Here is a 21,851-nt window from a genome sequence, read left to right as displayed (position 1 = left end):
CTTCGTGATTATCATTTGTACTACATCTTTAGTATATTTTGCATGTTACAGTGATCTAGTTGAGCATGGATTCTGAAGCTTAATTGTCCTTATTAATTGTGGTATTAAGTTGATAATTAGCCCCCTCCTATCTTTGTCTAAATATAAAATTCTCTATCCTGATTTCAATATGTTCTTTATCTTAGTCATTTACTTGATATTACTGCTCAATATTGCCATCCTATATATATATATATATATAGCTTAGTGTGAGCCCATAATCACAAGTTTAAGTGGAAGTAAGTGGATTTTATGTAGTCCTAGAGCAACTTTATAGTTTGAGTTGTAGTAATTGGATTTTATATATTTTTTTCAGCTTCTAAGTGAAAGTTTATAGTTTAAGTTGAAATAATTGGCTTAAAAATAAAATTTTCATCTTAAGTTTATTAAAGTAAAAGAAAATTTATTAACTTTTTTCTCTAATTTTTCATGCTATTAACTTTTCCCTCTAATTTTTCTACTACGATAAAATATTCCCTCCTATTAGTAATAAGAAACTTTTTTTTAAAAAAGAAACCCTAATCCTGCTTAAAGTCAGATCGCCTCAGGCCTTCAACACATTGCTCAAGCAAAGAAATTCATGGTAGCCATCTCCATCACAGGTAATCCTAACGTACTGGTTAAATTGTTCGATGCTCTATCATAAGCAGCCTTTGCATGTGAAAAGCAAAGAAAGAAAAACCACTGGAGTTCAGAAACTGCTCTTCTCGACTCCTCTCTTTTCGTATTATTTTTAAAGCTTTCATGTTTTCTTTTGGTTCTGGATATTAATTTTCATGTGTTGTGATCTTGATGGCTACCGTTAGCATCAACATGTAAAGGGTTAAGGAAGCTAACAATATCAGAAAAAGAACTACTCACTTGTTGAGCATATGTTTAATCTTTACTGCTCGTCTTACTTCTGCATTAATATTATCTTGTTTTTCTTTAGTTCTCTGTCCAAATTAATAGCTATAGTTGCTTTTTGTTATATGCCGAAAAATCAGTTTCTTGTTGATATCGCGGATTTAGATTCAGTGTTCTAAAACTCGACGTTGTAGAGATTTTTGGTGCCATATACAGTCTGCTTCCTTTATAGTTTGTATACTCTTCATGTATTCAGTTTTGAATAGGTCCTTGAATTAGCTTGGTGTCAAATTGTTTTTCTTCTTCGTGTTACTTAATGGCTATAAGTTTACTAGTGTCAAGAAAAATTATCATTTTTTGCCTATTCTATTAAATTTAGAACTAGATTAACATAAAATCATATCAATAGGAACCTAGTGTTGAAGTTCACTGAAAAACATTCATGTTTATTAAGTAGTTTCATTTTATGTTTATAACGTAGAAATTACATTAAGGTATTCTGTTCTTTTCCATTTGCTGCTATGTGTGCTAGAGACATGCTTTAAGAATGGTTATCTTTTCTTAATGGCATCCGAAGAGTAAGATATTAGGATGCCATTAAGCTAATGGTTATCTTTCCTAAGGGGTTTGCATGGCCTTCATTGTCTTCTTGAAATACGCGTTACGATGTACGTTGGTAGTTGCAGTTCCAGTTGCCAAACCTCCTTTGTCTTGAACTGCTTGCTGCTGTAAATGAACTGCAATGTCATCCCATTCTCAATTGGGAATTCTCTGCAAAAATGACAATAATTGATATTCATATAGTTACATAGGAATACATGATCTGTCGAATTATTAAAGGGGCAATAGAAACTTGATGTTCACTCCAAGATGCAAAAATGAACACCACAAGGCTATTGGCTACAGTTTAAACAAAACAATAATTGAATCTCTCTTCTGGCATATTCTATATTAGACTTCAGCAAATCTAGGAAGAATGTGAAAGTTTTAGTTTGACAGTCATATGAACAGTTTATTGTATGAACAACAAACCTATAATTGCAGGTAAGTATTGTACTCCCAACAAACCTATAAAAAGTGATACCTAGTTATGGTATGACATTATTTGTTTCATTTCAGTTTTTAAAAGCTTTGTCGTTTATATATTGAAACAACAAGAACCAAGTAAATTTCGACATATAATGCAAGACGTCTTATTTGTTAAGTCAGCTTGGTCACTCTGCCTAGTTGACTTCTTTTATCCAGTAATTTAGATGCATCATGTATAAGTCTTGGAGAAGAACCTGCAATGGTGTACCATTACCTTTGTCTTCATTGTTCCGTTAGATTCACCTTTTGTCTCTCTTCCTCTTCTCTTTTACTACTTGATTTACTTGAGGTGAGTATATTACCTCAAGTACTAATAATTTCACATGACTTGCCTTCATACATTATAGTGATTTGTTGAAATTTAACTATTGATTTGCAGTTTGAAGATTACAAAGAAAGCAACCGTAGTGGAAGAACATTGATATCAATTTCAGGACTCTTTGTGTGGACTTTGCAGGTTAGTATGTGTTTTGTTGTTTTCTTTAATAGTATGGAGATATTAGTCTTTAATAGTATGAGGGTATAATTCTTGTTTGCTATATGTATAGGTTATATACTTAATGGATAAAAGTTGGATAAATATATTGAATAGGCTTGATCCTTTATATGAGAATGGAGCCAAAGAGTTTCTTCATTTTGCATCATTAGATAGGCCAGATGCATCTGCAATATTGTGTCCATGTCGAAAGTGTCGTAATATGAAATTTGTTCAAAAAGATTGATTGTTGAACATATTGTGGTTGATGGATTTCTAACTAGTTACACTAGTTGGATTTATCATGGTGAGGAGCTATTTTCATCAAAATTGGTCAATCAGTTAGATAAAGGTGATGAGATGCAAGACATGTTACATGAAGCATTTGGAATTCCTCCTACATCTTTTGTTGATATGGACACTAGTGCTGAAGGATTTGATGGGTCAAATCAACAAAACATAGGTTTTGATAAGAAGACTGAAGAATTCTTTCGCTTACTGAAAGAAGCTGAACGTGAGTTATATCCTGGAAGCAAGTATTCACTACTTTCGTTCCTTGTTCGTCTATTACACTTAAAGTGTCTCAATGGATGGAGTAACAAATCATTTTCCATGCTATTAGAGCTGTTAAAAGATGTGCTTCCAGAAGGTGAAACATTGCCCAAGTCCTTTTATGATTCAAAGAAGATTATTAAAGATTTAGGACTTGAATATAAAAAGATACATGCATGTCCAAATGATTGTATGATTTATTGGAATGAGACGAAAGATAGAACGTCTTGTAAGTTTTGCAAAGCTCCAAGATACAAACAGTTCAAAGGGGCATCAGTTAATTCCAGTTCAGAAACATCAAAAATTCCATCAAAGGTGTTTAGATATTTTCCATTAATACCACGACTTCAAAGACTATTTATGTCAGCTAAAACATCTACTCAAATGAGATGGCATGCTGAAGGTCGCACTAGAGATGGAGTAATGTGACATCCTGCAGACAGTATTGCTTGGAGGAAATTTGATGAAGCACATACAGATTTTGCTCGAGATCCTCGAAATGTTAGACTTGGATTGGCTTCAGATGGCTTTAGTCCATTTAAGTGTATGTCTATCTCACATAGCACATGGCCTGTTATCTTGATTCCATATAATTTGCCACCATGGTTGTGCATGAAACAACCATATATGATATTATCAACTATTATTGATGGTCCTCGTGCACCAGGTAATGATATTGATGTCTATCTACAACCCTTAGTTGATGAGTTAAAAGAATTGTGGGTTGGTGTTGCCACTTATGACATATCAAACAATCACATGTTTCAAATGCGTGCAACATTGCTTTGGACAATTAGTGATTTTCCAGGGTTAGGTAACTTATCAGGATATGGTGTGAAAACTAGATATGCTTGTCCATGTTGTCTTACCAAAACTAAACATACAAGGTTGAAAAATGGGCGAAAATATTGTTTCATGTCTCATAGACGATGGTTATCTCATGGACACAAGTTTCGAAAAGATAAAGTGGCATTCAATGGCCTTGTGGAGTTAGATGGAGCACCTAAACGGTTGACAGGAATTGAGATTCTTAAGCAATTGAATAATGTTAAAAACAAGTTTGGTAAAGATCTATTGGCCAAATCTCGTAAAAGGAAATGGGATGATGTTGATAATTTGGTGCAAAATATATGGAACAAAAAGAGCATATTTTTTGATTTGGAATACTGGAAAGACAATATGATTCGTCATAATCTTGATACGATGCATATTGAAAAGAATGTCTTTGACAATATATTTTGGACATTATTGAATGTTGATGGAAAAGGAAAAGATAATTTAAACTCCCGTTTAGATTTACAAGAGATGGGGATCCGAAAAGCTTTGCATCCTAAGAAAAAGGCTAATGGAAAATATTATCTTCCTCCTGCATGTTTCACATTGAGTAACACACAAAAAGACATCCTCTTACAAGTGTTAAAAGATGTGAAAGTTCCAGACGGATATGCTTCAAATATCTCAAGTTGTGTTGATCTGAAGCAACGCACAATGCATGGGTTGAAGAGTCATGACTGCCATATTTTAATGCAACAACTCCTTTCTATTGCCTTGCGGAATCTCCTGCCAGTGAATGTACTTAAGCCATTGATTGAATTAAGTAATTTCTTTAGGGGCATTTGTTCAAAAGATCTGAAGATATGTGACTTAGAAAAACTCCAAGATCGAGTTGCAATAACTCTATGTCATTTGGAGAGAATATTTCCTCCATCTTTCTTTGATATCATGGAACATCTACTTATCCATTTAGCTGAAGAAGCAATGTTGGGAGGACCTTCACAATATCGCTCAATGTGGTTTATCGAACGGTATCATTTTGTTATTTTTTTTATCATACTTACAAGAAATTGTATTTGTATTCTAAAAATTGTCTATTTTAGGTTCTTGCTTTGTCTTAAAAACTACATAAGGAATAGACGTTATCCAGAAGGTGCGATTGCAGAGGGACGTTGGATAGACGAGTTAATGACGTTTTGCTCATGGTATTTAGATGACGTCGAGACTAAGTCTAATCCACCTCTAAGAAATGATGTTTTATCTAATGAAACGACAGACCAAGAGGGTCGCCGATCAAGTAGAGAGAAAGGATTTAAGCTTGATGACATTACACGTGCTCAAGCACACAAATATGTTTTATTTAATTCTACCTCCACAACTTCATATCGTGAGTAAGTATTAAATCATAATTTATACTTAGTAATTAATTATTAAATAATTTTCTTTCAATTTTTATTAAATAGTTATGTGTTTTACTTCCGTAGTGAACATATAAAAGAAATCAAGAAGGAAAATCCTCGTCTATCAAGACATAATGTGAATCGAATTCATAATGAAAGATTTCAACTATGGTTTAGAAATCACGTAAGTATCAACTTGCTAAAATATTAGCTCATATATTACTATATAGGTAATTATAACTTTTAGATCACATCTTTATTTTTGAATGCTAGGTCGAGAAGATGCATATGGCTGGTGAAAAAATATCTGAGGATATTCAAACTTTAGCTATTGGCCCATTAATACAAGCAAAAAGAATGACTGGCTATATATGTGTTGGAGTTAGATACTTAACAGAGTCTCGTGATGTTAAGAGAAAAACTCAAAATAGTGGTATTATGTTAAAGGCTATCACTCAAAGTTATGCAAGCACAAAAGATAAAAATCCCATATTGGCAGAGGTTTCTTTTTATGGAATCCTCACAGACATAATTGAGTTATATTATTCCAAGAATCTCAAGTTTGTATTGTTTAAATGCAAATGGGTGAACAATAGCAAGGGTCTTATTGAGAAAGATGATTATGGATTTACTCTTGTGAATTTTAATCATCTACTGTATACAAGACATCAGTTATCAGATGAACCATTCATCTTTGCTTCTCAAGCTCAACAAGTGTTTTATGTCGATCATCCTATGGAAAAGGAGTGGCGAATGGTTGTTAAACTTAAGCCAAGAGGTTTTTATGATTTAGGTGATGACACACCAACAACTGAGCATAAGGAAGGACATATGGAGTTGTGGCCTGAACAACAATTGGATGACACAACATTTGAAACTGAAGAAGACATTGAATGGGTTAGAGAAGGAGTACCAGGATTAGAAATTGACCCAAAAACTTTGGAAAGTAATGAAGCATATGATGAAGATGACAACATATCTTAGTTTTTGTTACTATAGTAGTATAATCACTATTTCAGTACAATTGATTTTTGAACAATAATGACTTTGATGTTTTTACTCTTCATTCAGCTGTTAAAATCTCATATGTTTATATATCTTATTATTTGACATGATAGTTAGATATTATTTTATACTTTTATATAGTAGAAACTACTTTAAATTTGGTAGGATTCATAGCTACTGAGGAACTTCGTTGAAATGGCAAGAAAAAGACAGAGAAATTCTAGTCAAAGTGAGCTTTTATATGATTCTTCGGAGCAACAAAAACAACAAATCAAAAGTATGTCAATGCCTCAACCACCCCAAAATTGGCCACAAAATGAAAGAGATGAATCACATGATACAAAAAATCTTCCAGGTATTAAATATCATGATATTTATTCTTCCTTTCATAGTTTAAAGTAGTTAGATAATTTTTATATAAATAATAAATTTTCCTCTTTTTATCTTTGATCATTTATAGATTCTGAGCAACAAAAACAACAAATTGGAAGTATGTCAATGCCTCAACCGCCCCAAAATTGGCCACAAAATGAAAGAGATGAATCACATGATACAAAAAAACTTCCAGGTATTAAATATCATGATATTTATTCTTAAAAAATATGCCTCTTTTTATCTTTGATTATTTATAGATTCTGAGCAACAAAAACAACAAATCGGAAGTATGTCAATGCCTCAACCGCCCCAAAATTGGCCACAAAATGAAAGAGATGAATCACATGATACAAAAAATCTTCCAGGTATTAAATATCATGATATTTATTCTTAAAAAAATATGCCTCTTTTTATCTTTGATTATTTATAGATTCTGAGCAACAAAAACAACAAATCGGAAGTATGTCAATGCCTCAACCGCCCCAAAATTGGCCACAAAATGAAAGAGATGAATCACATGATACAAAAAATCTTCCAGGTATTAAATCTCATGATATTTGTTCTTCCTTTCATAGTATAATGTAGTTAAATATTTTTTATATAAATAATAAATTTGCCTCTTTTTATCTTTGATTATTTATAGATTCTAATGAGAGTGAAGAGCAATCTAAGCGAACTAGGGGTCCCACTATGATGCACTCGGGATGGGGGAAAGATGGTGGAAATTTACATATTGAATTGAATGAACATGGTCAAGTTATTGGGTCAGAAGGAACTAGATTGAGTTCAAAACTTGGTGTGCTAGCACGAAATGGCATCTTAGCGCCACTGAATCATAAAGATTGGAGGCTTGTACCTTGTATGTACAAGGATAGAATATGGGCTCATATCAAGGTTCTTAGTATACACAAAACCTATATACTAAGATGTTTTTGTTTTTATATTTTATTTTATAAATGAGTTGTGTATTAAATATATGTACAGGAAAATACTGACGCAACTGATGACATGAAGCGCATACTTATGATGTCATTTGGATCTAAATGGAAAGAATCAAAGCATGAAGCAAAAACCATTGGATATGACCCATATAACACTGATATTGAGCGTTTAGCTCATTGTCCAGATAGAGTTGAAGAAGATCAGTGGCGTTCATTAGTTCATTATTGGAGCTCAAAAGAAGCAAAGGTATGTGCTAGATTTATATTTCTGCATTTGCTCTACTAAATGAGAATTTCATAGAAGTTGTCATAAATTATTAAAGTCATGTTTTCCCTGATTATACTTCTTATTGTAGAACAACTAGAAGTTCTTTTTGATTTGTCCCTTCTAATTGGCAGAAATAATATTGTTGTACATGTCCAGTTTGTCAACCTGCACAAAATGTTCTTGTATAGAAATTGATTGCACTTTGTGAAACTCAATTATGATGCTTTTTTATATTTTTTTCTTGTCTATTTCTTTTATATATTCAAGATTGTGCATGTCCTCTTATATATTGTTGTGTTCAAATTTCTAGGAAAAGAGTGAGAGAAACAAAGAAAGTCGAAAAAAATTGACTATGCCACACACATCAGGGAGAAAAAGTCATTCTCAAATTATAGACGATGTACGAAGTAATCACTATTCATTTTCTATAATTTATATATTATATAATACTTATCGTGAATATTTAATGTCAATCTGTTACTATTCAAACAGATGACAAAGATGAATAATGGTGTAAAGCCAACTCGTATTGAGGTGTTCAAAAAAACTCACATTAGGGCGAATAAAGAACCAATAAATGAGATAGCTGGTGAAGTTATAGTAAACTCTTACTCTTTAAAAGTATATAGGTACTTTCTTTCTATTACAATTTTTTTTTAAAAAACTTCTCATTACTTTACCTTTCTTTCAAAAAGAAACAAATGGATGATCTTGCCGAGGTGTATCCTGAGTTGAATGTCCCTGGAAGTGCTCCTAATGATGTGTACTCCCAAGTAATGGGATCAGACACTCATGGAATTGTCCGAACTCTAGGAAAAGGAGCATCTCCTAGCTTAGTATATGGCCCCGTATATAAACGATCTCAGACTGAAAAAAGAGATTTTGATACAAGGGTTGAGATGGAAGTTCAAAAAGCTACCTCAGCTATGAAAATTGAGATGACAGAGAAGATGTATGAAGCAAAAAAAGAGATGGAAGCAATGGATAAAAAGTTGTTAGAAGCGAAAGAGGAAGCAAAAGAGAATAACGAAGTGATGGGGAGAAAATTATCGGAAGCAAAAATGGATATGGAAGAAATTATAGCGGATAAAGTGAAGGAAGGAATACAAGCATATGTAGAGTCTTTGGGAATTAATATTGATGCAAATTTAAAATCAGAGCAGGTGAAATAATTGTGTTGCTCACAAAAAAATACTTTTTTTTAGATGAAAACTTAGTTTCTCTTAATTATAATAGTCTTCCTCTTTTGCAATAGGTTCCTGATAACCCACTTAAAGATTGTCAACAACCATCATCACTTGTTCCAGGTGTTCACACAAGAAAGGTTAGAGAAAATTTCATTAAAATTTTGAATTTTATTTTAATTGCGTAAATCCTAACATTTTTATGATCACGAGATCAACTAATTCTTCTTTCTTGTTTAATATGGATTAATCGACAAGCTGTTAATTGCGCGTCATGTACACATAACCAGTCTAAGTAATCATTTTTTTCTTTTGGTTCTGGTTGTTGTTGTTGTTTTTCAGTTGGTATAGTGAAATTATAAACTGTGTTAATTTATCATATTATTGTCAACTGGTCTAATGATCATTGTAGTCTTGATCCGTATATTAGTTATCTATTTAGTTGCATCACTACCCTTGCAATGATCGAGCTACATGTAAGTTCATACATGAATAATATTTCATTAGGATCAGATAAGTATGTATAGTTATAACCATTCCAAGATGTGTCACGAGATGGTGCATTAGGAAAGACTCGGACATTCCATGGTCCAGCTCTGTAGAATTCAATGAAACCATTCATAATGAATGTTTGCAGGAATCCACCAGTATCGAATGTCCAGGTAAACTCACCTATGGAAGGATCATTTGTGCTTTTCCATGACGAAAGGGAATGATGAAAACTAGTTTTCAGATTAATCCCAACCTTCATTCCAGGTAAAGTTGTGTCACCTGGATTGTCAAAACTTTGCCACAGGTAGTTCTGAGGCTTATCCTCGGCTGCATCTCGAACAACAAGATTGCCTGAATCAAGGAGTTGTGCTACTTGATTTTGCCCATGTCTAGTGGAATCGGAGGACCAAATTACTCTGCCAGAACCATTTAGAAGAGTAAGAATTCATTGTCTGGTAAAATTTAGCTCACTGGATGTGTCATTGAGTGGATTTTCTCCATTACAGGTTAGAACTTGAGACTAAATGAGTTATACGAAGATTTTAGTACTACAACAACTACTACATCTCAATCCCAAGCAAGTTGTAGTAGGTGGATGGCTAGCTAAAACTAGTCATTTTATGATGAATCCTCGGAATACTCATATAAAGATGTTAATTCACTAAAATGTACCTGGGAGGAAATGATTATAACTGCTGTGACCAGCATGAAGTCTTGCCAACACACCGATCAACGGAGCATTGTTGTAAGTGGCAGGCTCAGTTTGCTCATAGTTATCTCTTTGATCAGTGAAGTTGTCATAGGCATCAGGTCCACCAATAAGAGCACCAGTAAGGAGATTAGGATCACTCGCCTTTCTACTATACCAGGTAGGATAGCCTGCCCGACAGCTAACAAAACTAGGATTAACCTTAAACGAGACAATGGAGGAGGCTCTATGGTGTACTTGCCTTGGGTTATTGTTTCCATATCCTAACATGTAACTTGTTGCTCTCGGGTTGTCACCAAGAATGTAGTCCACCTGGAACAACATCAAACATGATGATTAGTTCACCAAGAACACATAGTTCCATGCTTCAATTTATGATGAATCGTCATAATAAAGGCTTGTAGCACTCTATCAAAGTTAAAATCTTTACCTGAGACTTAGAGAATGAGAGAAGTTCATTCAGAGAAACAGAACCAGAAGAACACTTGAGGTATTTACCAGCAGAGGCCAAATAGTCAGAATAGGTAGTGCCAAGGAATGCAGCACTAGTAACAAAATACATATTGTTCCATCTTTGCCTATAGATGAGACCTCCAGGAGTTTTCTGGGTATTTCTGTCACCCTTTGCAAGACATGAACACATAAAGTTCTTTGCTTTCTGCTGGTACTTCTCAAATACAGGTGCATTATGACCAGCTTCACTAGACATCAAGAACTGCCAACACATAATACCAATTATTTTATCATTGCGACTTCTGATAAGATAATTGTTCATTTCTAGTATGTTTTAATGTTATTTCTGTGTATATATGGAGTTTTACTGTTTGTACAAGTTTATGTAGTATTATTTGGGTGGCATTGAGTCATCTTCCTTCAACAGCATTTCTGGAGTACGCGTGAAATCAATCTCTGACTTTTGACGCCTTCTCACTAATTTCTCAAACCATCTATCCGAACCATAGTCTCTGGTGTCCTGTGTTGATATATGATTTGCAGGAACTCCATTCTCTGACATATAACCATTAGCTACACTTTTAGATTTTCTCTTAAGACTAATACCTCATCAGTATTACAAGTCTGATCCTCTTGCTCTATGTCTTGTTGTATTTCTATAGATAATAAGGTATCGAATTGAGTTTCCTCTGTACTTGTTGGACCACCAAATATCTCCCCATATTTGGCATTGGCATCAACATCACCTCCACAACCATCGCAAACACACAACTTGTGATTTCAGCAACACCACCTCTTCGTCTTGCAATCTGGCTCATCCAATTCACTTCAGTTTCCCAGTCTTGTATTTCTCTTCTGTGCCCCAACCATTGTAGCATACAATTCCATATCTTCTTGGTCACACTACATTCAAAGAATAAATGTGAAAATGTTTCTAAGTGTTGGCAACAAAAGACACAATCAGGGAGGACAGTGATTCCAAATTTCTGCAATCTCTCAACTGTTGCTAGTCGTTTCTGTATAGCCAACCATAGAATGAATTTATATCTAGGATGTATCTTTGTATGTAAATCAAGATGTTTCCAGGCTACTTTGGGATGAACAGGCATTATATTTACATACATCTTCCGGATTGAAAATCTATCCCTAAGTTGGGATTTAACAAGTTGTTGTTGAATTGTCCCATGACTTCCTAGTCTGTTTATTAACTGATCTCTAGATTCCAGTACCTTCCTCACAACCCTGGAAGGTATCTTTGTCTGTTTGTATCTTTGTCCCAACACCAGATGTTTGTTTTGTTGAAGCAATCATATATCTTCCTTTTTTTATTTTCCTTCTGAAAAAATTGGCAACACTTATGTATTCAATGAAATGTTAAGTTTTGTATTTTGTAAAGTATCAAAATAATCAATTTAATGTTTTTTCTCATTGGAACTACCGTAATTGGCACAAATAAAAAGAAGTGGGTATGTTTGAAAAAACTACAAGATCTTTCTTTTCTTTCAAAAGGAGGAAAATTTCATGTATATAATTACAACTTTCGCATCAATTCCTTAATATGTCTTTTTTTAGAAAAATTCAATTAGTCATTTTTGATATCTCAATTTTTTCTAGTTAACTAGGATCTTATTTCTATTATTATATAGTTATAAATTTTCTTATGTGCATTTCTTGTGCAGAATTTTCAAGGAAATTGAGGTCAAGTATCGACTTCAACTTGCTCGACTTTCGGGTTGATGATTTTATAAAGATTTATTGCAAATTTATTGGAGATTTTATTTTCATTTGAATTAGGAGTTAATTAGTTGGTTTTATGTTGAGATTATTACATTTAGTTAGATTTCAATTTTACTTGAGATAGAAAAGATAATTTGTATTGACATTGTTTTCTTTTACAGAAAACTTATTATATTGCTATTTTGTTCTTTGATTATAATATTAGAAAATATTTACTTTATATAATATTTCTTGCTTATCATGAAGAAGATAGTTTTGAATGCATAGATTGTTTGTATGTATTTGTGTCTTGAGAAAAACTATATATAGATTTTTCTTGGATGTTGAAGTAACTTGGTAGCGACATTAGAATATTAATATGACATTTAGCAAAATATAAAATAATGTCACCAATTTTTATGACATTCAATAATAGCATTTGTTGACATTAACTAAAGTGTCAGAAATTTCAATGTGACATTTAATGTCACAAGTAAGTGTCTTGAAATTTGTTTTACCAACATTTAATCTAAATGTCAGAAAGTGTAAGTGACATTTCATAAATGTCGAAAAAATAAATGTCATATATCTCATTTCGACATTTCCTTAAATGTCAAAAATAAATGTCATATATTTCATACCGACATTTACGTAAATGTCAAAAATAAATGTCATATATCTCATACCAACATTTACCTAATTATCAAAAATAAATGTCATATATATCTCATACCGATATTTACCTAAATGTCGAAAATAAATGTCATATATCTCATACTGACATTTACCTAAATGTCGAAAATAAATGTCATATATATCATACTGACATTTACCTAAATGTCAAAAATAAATGTCATATATTTCTTATCGACATTCACATAAATGTCAAAAAATAAATGTCATATATCTCATACTGACATTTACCTAAATGTCGAAAATAAATGTCATATATCTCATACTGACATTCACCTAAATGTCAAAAATAAATGTCATATATTTCTTATCGACATTCACATAAATGTCAAAAAATAAATGTCGTAATAATCTTACCAACATTTACATATATGTTGCAAAGGAAATGACGCAAATTCTTCTCAACATTTACCTAAATGTCACAAAATAAATGTCACAAATTCTTCCCGACAATTACCTAAATGTCGGAAAAATTCTCGACACTAAAATTTACGACATTTGGTCCAAATGTAAAATAAATGTCAGTAAACAAATTTGTGACATTTAAACATCATAATACGACATTTAGAAAATGTCATTGTATCTCCACTTTCTTGTAGTGAAGTTAAGAAAAGCTCTTTATGGGCTAAAGCAAGCTCAACGTGCATGGTATAGCAAAATTGACTCATTCTTTCAAGGTAGCAGATTCACAAGAAGTGACAACGAACCCACTTTGTACTTGAAGAAACAAGATACTGATGATTTTTTTTATGGCCCGTCTCTGCGTTAATGATATGATTTATATTGGTTCCTTAACATCTTTAGTTAATGATTTCAAGTCCAGTATGATGACAAACTTTGATTTGTCTAGCTTGGGCTTACTGAAATATTTCTTGGGGCTTGAGGTGATCCAAGATAAAGATGGAATTTTTAGTTTTCAAAAGAAATATGCAGAGGATTTTTTGAAAAAAACTCCATATGATGAACTATGAAGCAGTAGCTACACCGATGAATATCAATGAAAAGTTACAGCGTGCAGATGGAACTGATAAAGAAAGTCTGAAATTGTTTAGAAGTTTAGTTGGTGGCTTGAATTATCTAACGCACACTAGACCTGACATTGTCTTTTATGTTAGTGTTGTGTCCAGATTCCTTCAAAGTCCCACAAAGCAATATTTTGGTATTGTGAAACAAATTCTTCGTTATGTTGCTCGAACAACAAACTTTGGTATTTGGTATTCTAAAGAACCAAATTTCATATTGGTTGGCTTTATTGACAGTGATTATGCAGGTTGTTTGGATGATCGTAAAAGCACTTCCGAAAGTTGTTTCAGCTTTGATTCTAGAGCTCTAACATGGAGTTCAAAGAAGAAGGAGACAATAGCTTTGTCGACATCTGAGGCAAAGTATGTGATTGAGGGTTATGGTAATTATGGTTGAAACGGTGGTTGTGGATGATGAGTGAAAGTAGACTGAACAGCCGTGAACTCACATCTTTGTTCAAATTCTTAAATAGACTTCAAAATAATATTAAAACTTTGTTGTAGATATTAATTAATCATAGATCTGAATGATTAAGATTTAGACAGTTAAAACAAATACACTTAATGACTGAAATATCAATGATTAAGATAAAGACTTTCATTAAGTGAAAATAAATGAGGCCTTAGTATAATATGATAAAAACTAGATCTAGGTAACTTGCCAAGTGGATTTTCTTTTAAGAAAAGTCCTTTATTATGCTTCGTTCTTCTTTCTCTTATGTTACATAATTCTGCTGAATTTTCATGGATGACTTTTGTTGTGTCCTTAGATTCTTTAATCAACCATTTTAGTTGTGAACATAGAGATGACAATGCGGTGGGATAGGTGTAGTGAGTTCAACACTAAGAAATTTAAAGACCAAACTCATCATATTTAAATTCTAGATTTGCCTCTTCTTATAATGGCAGACAATGTTTGTTTGCAAATTTGATCAGTAAGATTCCAATAATAGGTTTTAATAAGGGAAAATTTTCAAAATGTCAATATTTTGACATTTAATAGGATCCCTTAGCCATACTTTCAATATTTATTTAAAATATCAATATTTTAGTTTGTTATGTATCTGATTTATGTATTTTCTTATTTGTTTGATTTGCAAGAATACAATTTTTAATAACATAAAGGAGAAAATCAAGGGATAATATTTTTAAAAAGGGAACATACCACTTAAAATTCTCATCAATTACAATTTCAAAGAAATCAACTTTCTTTTCATTATGTTTTTCGTAATTGTATACCTATAATTTTTACATTTTATGTGCTGATTTTACCATTCAAATTAAAATTGATATTTTACTTTCATAGTGAAAACTAAAAATTGTATCCCAGTGATCAAAATTGTATTACATGATTGTCAAATATATTTTTCTTTTATTTGTATTACAAACAAATATTACTGATTGTATCCCAATATAATTAATCATTACATATGAATATGATTTATGAAATGATACAAGATTCTGGAAAAAAATAGCATATATGGTGGAAATAATACAATCTGTTGAGGAAGAATACAATATTCTAAAAAATATATAAATTGACTATGGAAGAAATAGAGATACAAGCTTCTGGAAAAAAATAGCATACATAGAGAAAATAATACAATATGTTGAGGAAGGATACAATATTCTAAAAAAAATATAAATTGACTGTGAAAAAATTAGAATACATCTATGCTTAAGAAATATAAATCAGTTTGACATACCTATTTGAATGACTTCAAACTAAAAAAGAAATACAATGTTCTTAATAAAAATACAAATGATGAGTAAAAGAAAAACAATTGACAAACAAAAATTAATATGAATACAATCCTGGTATGAATACAACTCAACTTTCTTCTCTCACTCTCTCTTTCACTTTCTTCTTCTTCTTCATCTGCTATGTTGTTTTTTTTATTGTTTTTTTTCACCAAACCTAAATTCAAATCTATATTCACTTGTGCATATATTAGTAACCCTATAAACAAAATTCAGAATTATTAATTGTGAATGTATAAAAAATCAAACAATATATGATGTATGAATGCTAATGTAGATTACTACAATCTATTAAATCTCAAATATGAAAATAAAATCACAAAAAAATCGAACAATAGAGTTTAAAAGACAAAAATCCGAAATACATAAAACAGAGAAATCTCATAAAATACTTGGTGAATATGAAAACCTCACAAAAAAATCAAACAATATTGTTTAAAGACGAAAAATCGGAAATACAAAATACTTGGTAATTATGAAAACAAAATCACAAGACATCTCACAAAATACTTGTTGACTTCGAATTTATTTTTATCAATGGTTGAAAAATCTTTTGAATTAATTGTGAGATTTTTTTAACAAAGTGTAGAAAATTGGAAGAGTTGATTTTCTTGAACAAGGAAAGGAGATAACAATGGTGAAAAAGAGAAGAGAGAGAAAGGAGCAATTTGGGATAAAACCTAGAAAGAGGAGTAAGTGGGTAATGGGGGTATTTTTATTTTTATTTTTTATGGGATGAGGGAGTAAAAAAAGGGTCTAATTTGAGCCTGATTTGAGAAATAAAATGAAAAGAAAATTCTAAGTGGCTTGTGTAGGGCCTCTCAGGGTCTTATACGTCATGTCACCTCTAGGATGTACTTTGGGTCGTGACACTTATAAAAATATGAGTTCTTGACTGGTCAACAATCCATCTCATACAACAAGAATGTCTAATCATCACTCAGTAGAACTTACTTTTAAGTTTGTGGTATCTTTTTATCACACAATACTCCAAAAGAAAGCTTTCATTTAATCCATGATGCTTTAATGCTATGTGTGACATCATCATCGATGTTCTCATTACCCTAGATTATGGACCTAAGATACTTGATTTTTTCTCTCTTGAGAAGTCTATGTGGAAAGTCTTACTTCCACATCCGCTTCATGTAATGCAACACTAAATTCACACTTCAAATATTTTATTTTGGTCCTACTCAACCTGAATCCTTTGGACTCCAGAGTCTGTCTCTGAACCTCCAATCTAACATTAACATCAATCAGTACTATGTCGTCTACAAATAACATACACTATAGAACCTCCTCATGAATAAACCGCATCAACTCATCATCACCAAGACAAATAGAAAAGAGCTAAGAACTTATCCCTGCACCAAGATAAAAGAAGAATAAAGTTGTTCACGTGTACACCAAGATTTATTGAAGAAGTATGACACTAGATAATTCAATTCAACAATGAACTTAAAATCTATACAAAGAAAGTTACCATAAAACATGCACATGAAACAAACCTCAAATAAGGAGAACAAGAAATTTGTATGCGTGAAGAAGAAGACCAAGTAAAATTAGGGTAGAAGTTATAGTCAGACTTGAATCAATTCTAAGTTGAATTGGAGAGATGGAAGGCATGTACTTGCTCCTATAACTACAACACAACATATAAATTGAAGGTTGGACAGTACCCCAAAGGCATATCCCTTAACTTCTTGTGATTAATTATTTTTTAGGGCGGATTTTTTAAATATACAAATTAACAACTGTATTTACACCAACATAGCAATACTTTTTTTTTCAATTATATAGCAATACTTTTTTTTTCAAAAGTAGAATTTAAAAAATTCCAAATCAGCCATGCTTATCCCAATTCCCATAAATTTCTCCAATAATTTTACCTTCCCTAATTTATTCAAATATGCTATATATTATCTCCCATAAATAGAGGTTTCCTACCAAAACATAACTCCTTTCTCTGATTTAAAAAATCGGCCAAAGAACGATTATTGAAAAAAATGCATACCAATAATTTCTCAATTCTAATTCAACACAACGGGCAATGGGACTCATTAGGTAATTATATAAAAAATAATTCTCATGATTTTTTATTACGTGGTTGAATTTGATTTTTCACAAATATCTATTTTGTACTTTTTGGTAGTTATTCGTTTTGTTTATTTTGTCATTTTTGGTGTAAATTAATTCATACAATTTGGTTGATGTTCGGGATCATCGAAATTTTGGTGTAATTTCAACAATTTCATATGATTTTGTTGTACACTGATGAATCAAATTTGTTTTTTGTTAAAGTTTAGGTTTAATTGGTATGATGTGTGCCGTATGGTAGCAAATATTTTATATCAATAAGTTTGCGAGATGTATTTCTGTATTTGTTTAGGTATGTGATCTGGTATAATTGTTACTAATAGCTAACACCAAACAAATGGCCTGATGCATGATTTGGTGTATTGTTTGGTCAAATTTATATTATCTTACATATGAACATACGTATATTAAAATGAGTGTAGTAATAAATAATTTGGTGTAATTGGTGGTGTCAAAAACTACAAGTTTGACGATCTATGGTATATAATTAGAACCTTATAAATAAAAATATGGTACATATTTTAGTGTATTTTAAGTATGTGAATTGGTGTAAATAATAATGTGAAAAATAGTTCGTACATTTATTAATGGTAACCTGATAAAATCATAAATTTTAAAAATTGGTTTAAGGGTATGTAATCTTTGACTGTTTTTTTTTACGTTTATTACATGGTTAAAATATTGGTAAAATACTTTGGTATTTCTTTGACTGTTTTTTTAAGATCATTAAATGGTTAAAATTTTGGTAAAATACTTTGGTATTTCAATAAATGGCTTATATACCAACGAAAATCAATGTAAAAACAAAGCTAAATAAGTTGATGACTGTAGTAAGTAATTCTGAAAGTTCCTTTTAATATTAACAAAGAATTTGTTATTTTAAACAGGCAATTACGTGGATTACAATATTGAAGGAGCTATGTATGATCCAACCACCAAATACGAAGGCTTGATTACAGTTATATCTTCACAATTGGGAGTGGACACAACAATTTATCATTTGGAACTGAGGTATTTCGTGAGTGGTCCATCTCCACCAATGAAGATATATAACTATACGGGAGTGCAAGTTTATTTAGATCAAAAGAGATGCAATTCAGATTTCTTTTCTAAATATCCTTTATGTGTGACATGTGTGGACAAAGCTATGGAATCCATTGAGTACCAAACAAATGTCCAAACAACACGTCAACATATTTTGGGGATCCAACACACTATGTTTGACTAACATGGATCCAATTTTGGAAGGTTATATTGAAGAATCTGAAGGAACTGAAATAATTTCAAATCCTCAACACTATTTGGTGGCCGAGGATCAAGTTTATATAAACAAGCAAACTATATCAGAAGTTATGAAGCGATATGAATTTCTAAGAGAGTTTTGTTTTGTTGCAAAAAGATCAAGTCCTACCTAGTGAGTTATTATATATGTTGATTTTAAAAATTATCAATATGTTTTAACAACTTACCATGTATTAATATGCATGAGTTTTTGCAGTTACTATCTAAAGTGTGCTACAGAAAACTGTTCATGGGTTTTTAAATCCTCATGTTTGAATAATTCAAAGTTATTCAAAGTGAGGAAATTCTATGATACACATTCTTGTCCATTGAAGGACCAGATTCAATCAAAGCGACAATCAACAAGTGGTGTGCTTGGGGCAATGTTGGTTAAAAAGTATGTCGATCTGAAGACCGTTTACACACCAACAGACATACAAGCAAACATGCGTAGAAGTTTTGTATAAATGTATCGCCATGCTATTAAGTATTTTTATTTAAGTTCTTTTCTTTCTAAGAGGTGGAATAGAATAACCCGGTTGAAGCGTAATGATCATACGTCTGTAATGCATTGTTGCTAAGGATACATGGTATTTCATTGACATACATGCAAGCATGGAGAGGTAAAAAAAGCTTTCGAGACATTAAGAGGTGACCCTGCCGAATCATATGGAAAAATTCCAACATATCTATATATATTGGAGAAGACATATCCAGGGACAATTGTGAATTATAAAAAAACAGATGAAAATCATTTTTTATATTCATTTACAGCACTTGATGCAAATATAAGAGGCTGAGAGTATTGTCGACCAATAGTAGTCGTGGATGGTACACATTTAAAATCAACATACGAAGGCACAATGTTGATAGCTAGCACATTAGATCCAGGAGGTACTGTTTATACCATTACCGCAACTACATTGATTTGTTTTATATAAAATCAATATATGTTGTATTTATTTTGAAGATATTTGTTGTATAGGTCACATCTTGCCGCTTGCATACGGAATAGTTGATTCAGAAAATGATGATTCATGGTTATGGTTCTTTGAGAATTTTAAAAATTCATTCGGTGAAAGGGAAGATATGTGCTTTGTTTCTGATAGAAATAAGAGCATTTGGAATGCTACTGCAGTTGTTTATCCCGAATTCAGACATTACGCATGCATATACCATCTATGGACCAATTTACTAAAGAAAACATACAGAGATACAGAAGAGGTTAGAACATTATTCTTCAGTTTAGCAAAAGCTTACACTGTTCAAGAGTTTGATGAATTGATGAAAAGGATGGATCAAATTAATCCAAAATACTGTGCTTATCTACAAAAAGCAAATTATGAGAAATGGTCATGCGCACATTCACCAGTAAAAATTACTTGGACACTAACAAGTAACATTGCAGAGTCACTAAATAACGCTATTCTTGTTGGAAGAAGATTACCAGTGGTACCATTGTTGGAATTTGTTAGAAAAACAATTGAAGCTTGGAATGAGAAACACAACGAAGAAGGTAGAAATACTACAACAACCTTAACAAGTAAATACAATGAAATGTTGAAGGACAATAGAAATTTGTCTCATCGTATGCTTGTAAGTATTAACAATTCTCTACTATGCATAGTATGTTTTGGTTTTATTATTGATAATGCATGCTCTTAAATGAAGGTACGCGCATCAACAATACACCTTCATACCATTACAGATGGTGCAAAGAGGTTTACAGTAAGTCTGAATACACGAATGTGTAGTTGTGGAAAATTTCAACATGATGAGATCCCTTGTAGTCATGCACTTGCAGCAATCAGACATAGGAATAAACATCGCGATGATTACTATTCAGCTTATTATAGTAATAAGAATTATCAAGATACATATGCAATACCAATTGAACCCTTGCCTTGCGAAAGCACTTGGGATGTTCCATCACATGACTTGAAAGAGGTAGTATCACCACCAATTACAAGAAAGCAACCAGGCAGACCTCCAAAAAATGATCGCAAAAAGGGATTCACCGAAAGAGAGGGGAAGAAGAGGAAAGTAACCTGTAGTGAATGTGGTATAGTTGGGCATAACAAGAAGACTTGCCCAAAAAAAACTCATGATAATTAGCTTTGTGATATTTTTGTTGTTATTTTTACTTTGCAGTTATACAGTTGAACTATATTACTTTTATTAGATGTACTGTTTTTTTAATTTCATTACCTTATTTCAAAGTTGATTACTTTTTGTTATCTTATTCATATTTTTGAATACATAGTTGTTATAAATGGTTGTATATAGTAGATATCATGAACTCTTTTGGATTACGTGTTGTCACATATCTAGAAATATTGATAAAAAATGAACTTATTGGATGATATTCTGCTGTTGATTTGATATGGTAAATAAGCCAAATTCTTGGTAAAATTATGATAAATAAGAACAAATTTATGGTAAAAATAAAGGATCATAATAATTGTGTATATAGTAAAACAAATGTTTGCAGTTTACACCAACCTAAAACAATAAATTGAAAAGTATTAAATGTTAGTATATTAGTTTGGACACTACAATAATTAACACTCAATTACTGTAAAATTGGTTTACTCTTGTTACAACTGGTACATAGCTTGGTATAAATGATGGTATATATAAAAACCAAATGTCATAATGATGATGGTATCTTATCTTACA

The 21,851-nt window shown here is 31.8% G+C and overlaps 1 protein-coding gene and 1 pseudogene across 1 annotated transcript; both read left to right on the top strand.

The window, feature by feature from the left end:
* The first annotated feature begins 5,958 nt into the window (after positions 1 to 5,958).
* Positions 5,959 to 8,936, top strand: LOC125823457 (uncharacterized; annotated as a pseudogene).
* Positions 8,937 to 13,998: 5,062 nt separating this feature from the next.
* On the top strand, positions 13,999 to 21,335 carry LOC125823455 (uncharacterized). Its single transcript, XM_049502838.1, has 4 exons — positions 13,999 to 14,416; positions 20,158 to 20,768; positions 20,844 to 21,215; positions 21,324 to 21,335. Exons 1-4 carry the CDS (start codon positions 13,999 to 14,001, stop codon positions 21,333 to 21,335), a joined length of 1,413 nt encoding a protein of 470 aa, XP_049358795.1.
* Positions 21,336 to 21,851: the final 516 nt, after the last annotated feature.

This window comes from Solanum verrucosum, unplaced genomic scaffold, assembly GCF_900185275.1.
Source record: "Solanum verrucosum unplaced genomic scaffold, falcon-dt-bn FXZP01000012.1, whole genome shotgun sequence".
Taxonomy (NCBI): domain Eukaryota; kingdom Viridiplantae; phylum Streptophyta; class Magnoliopsida; order Solanales; family Solanaceae; genus Solanum; species Solanum verrucosum.
This window is presented reverse-complemented; position numbering and strand designations above follow the sequence as displayed.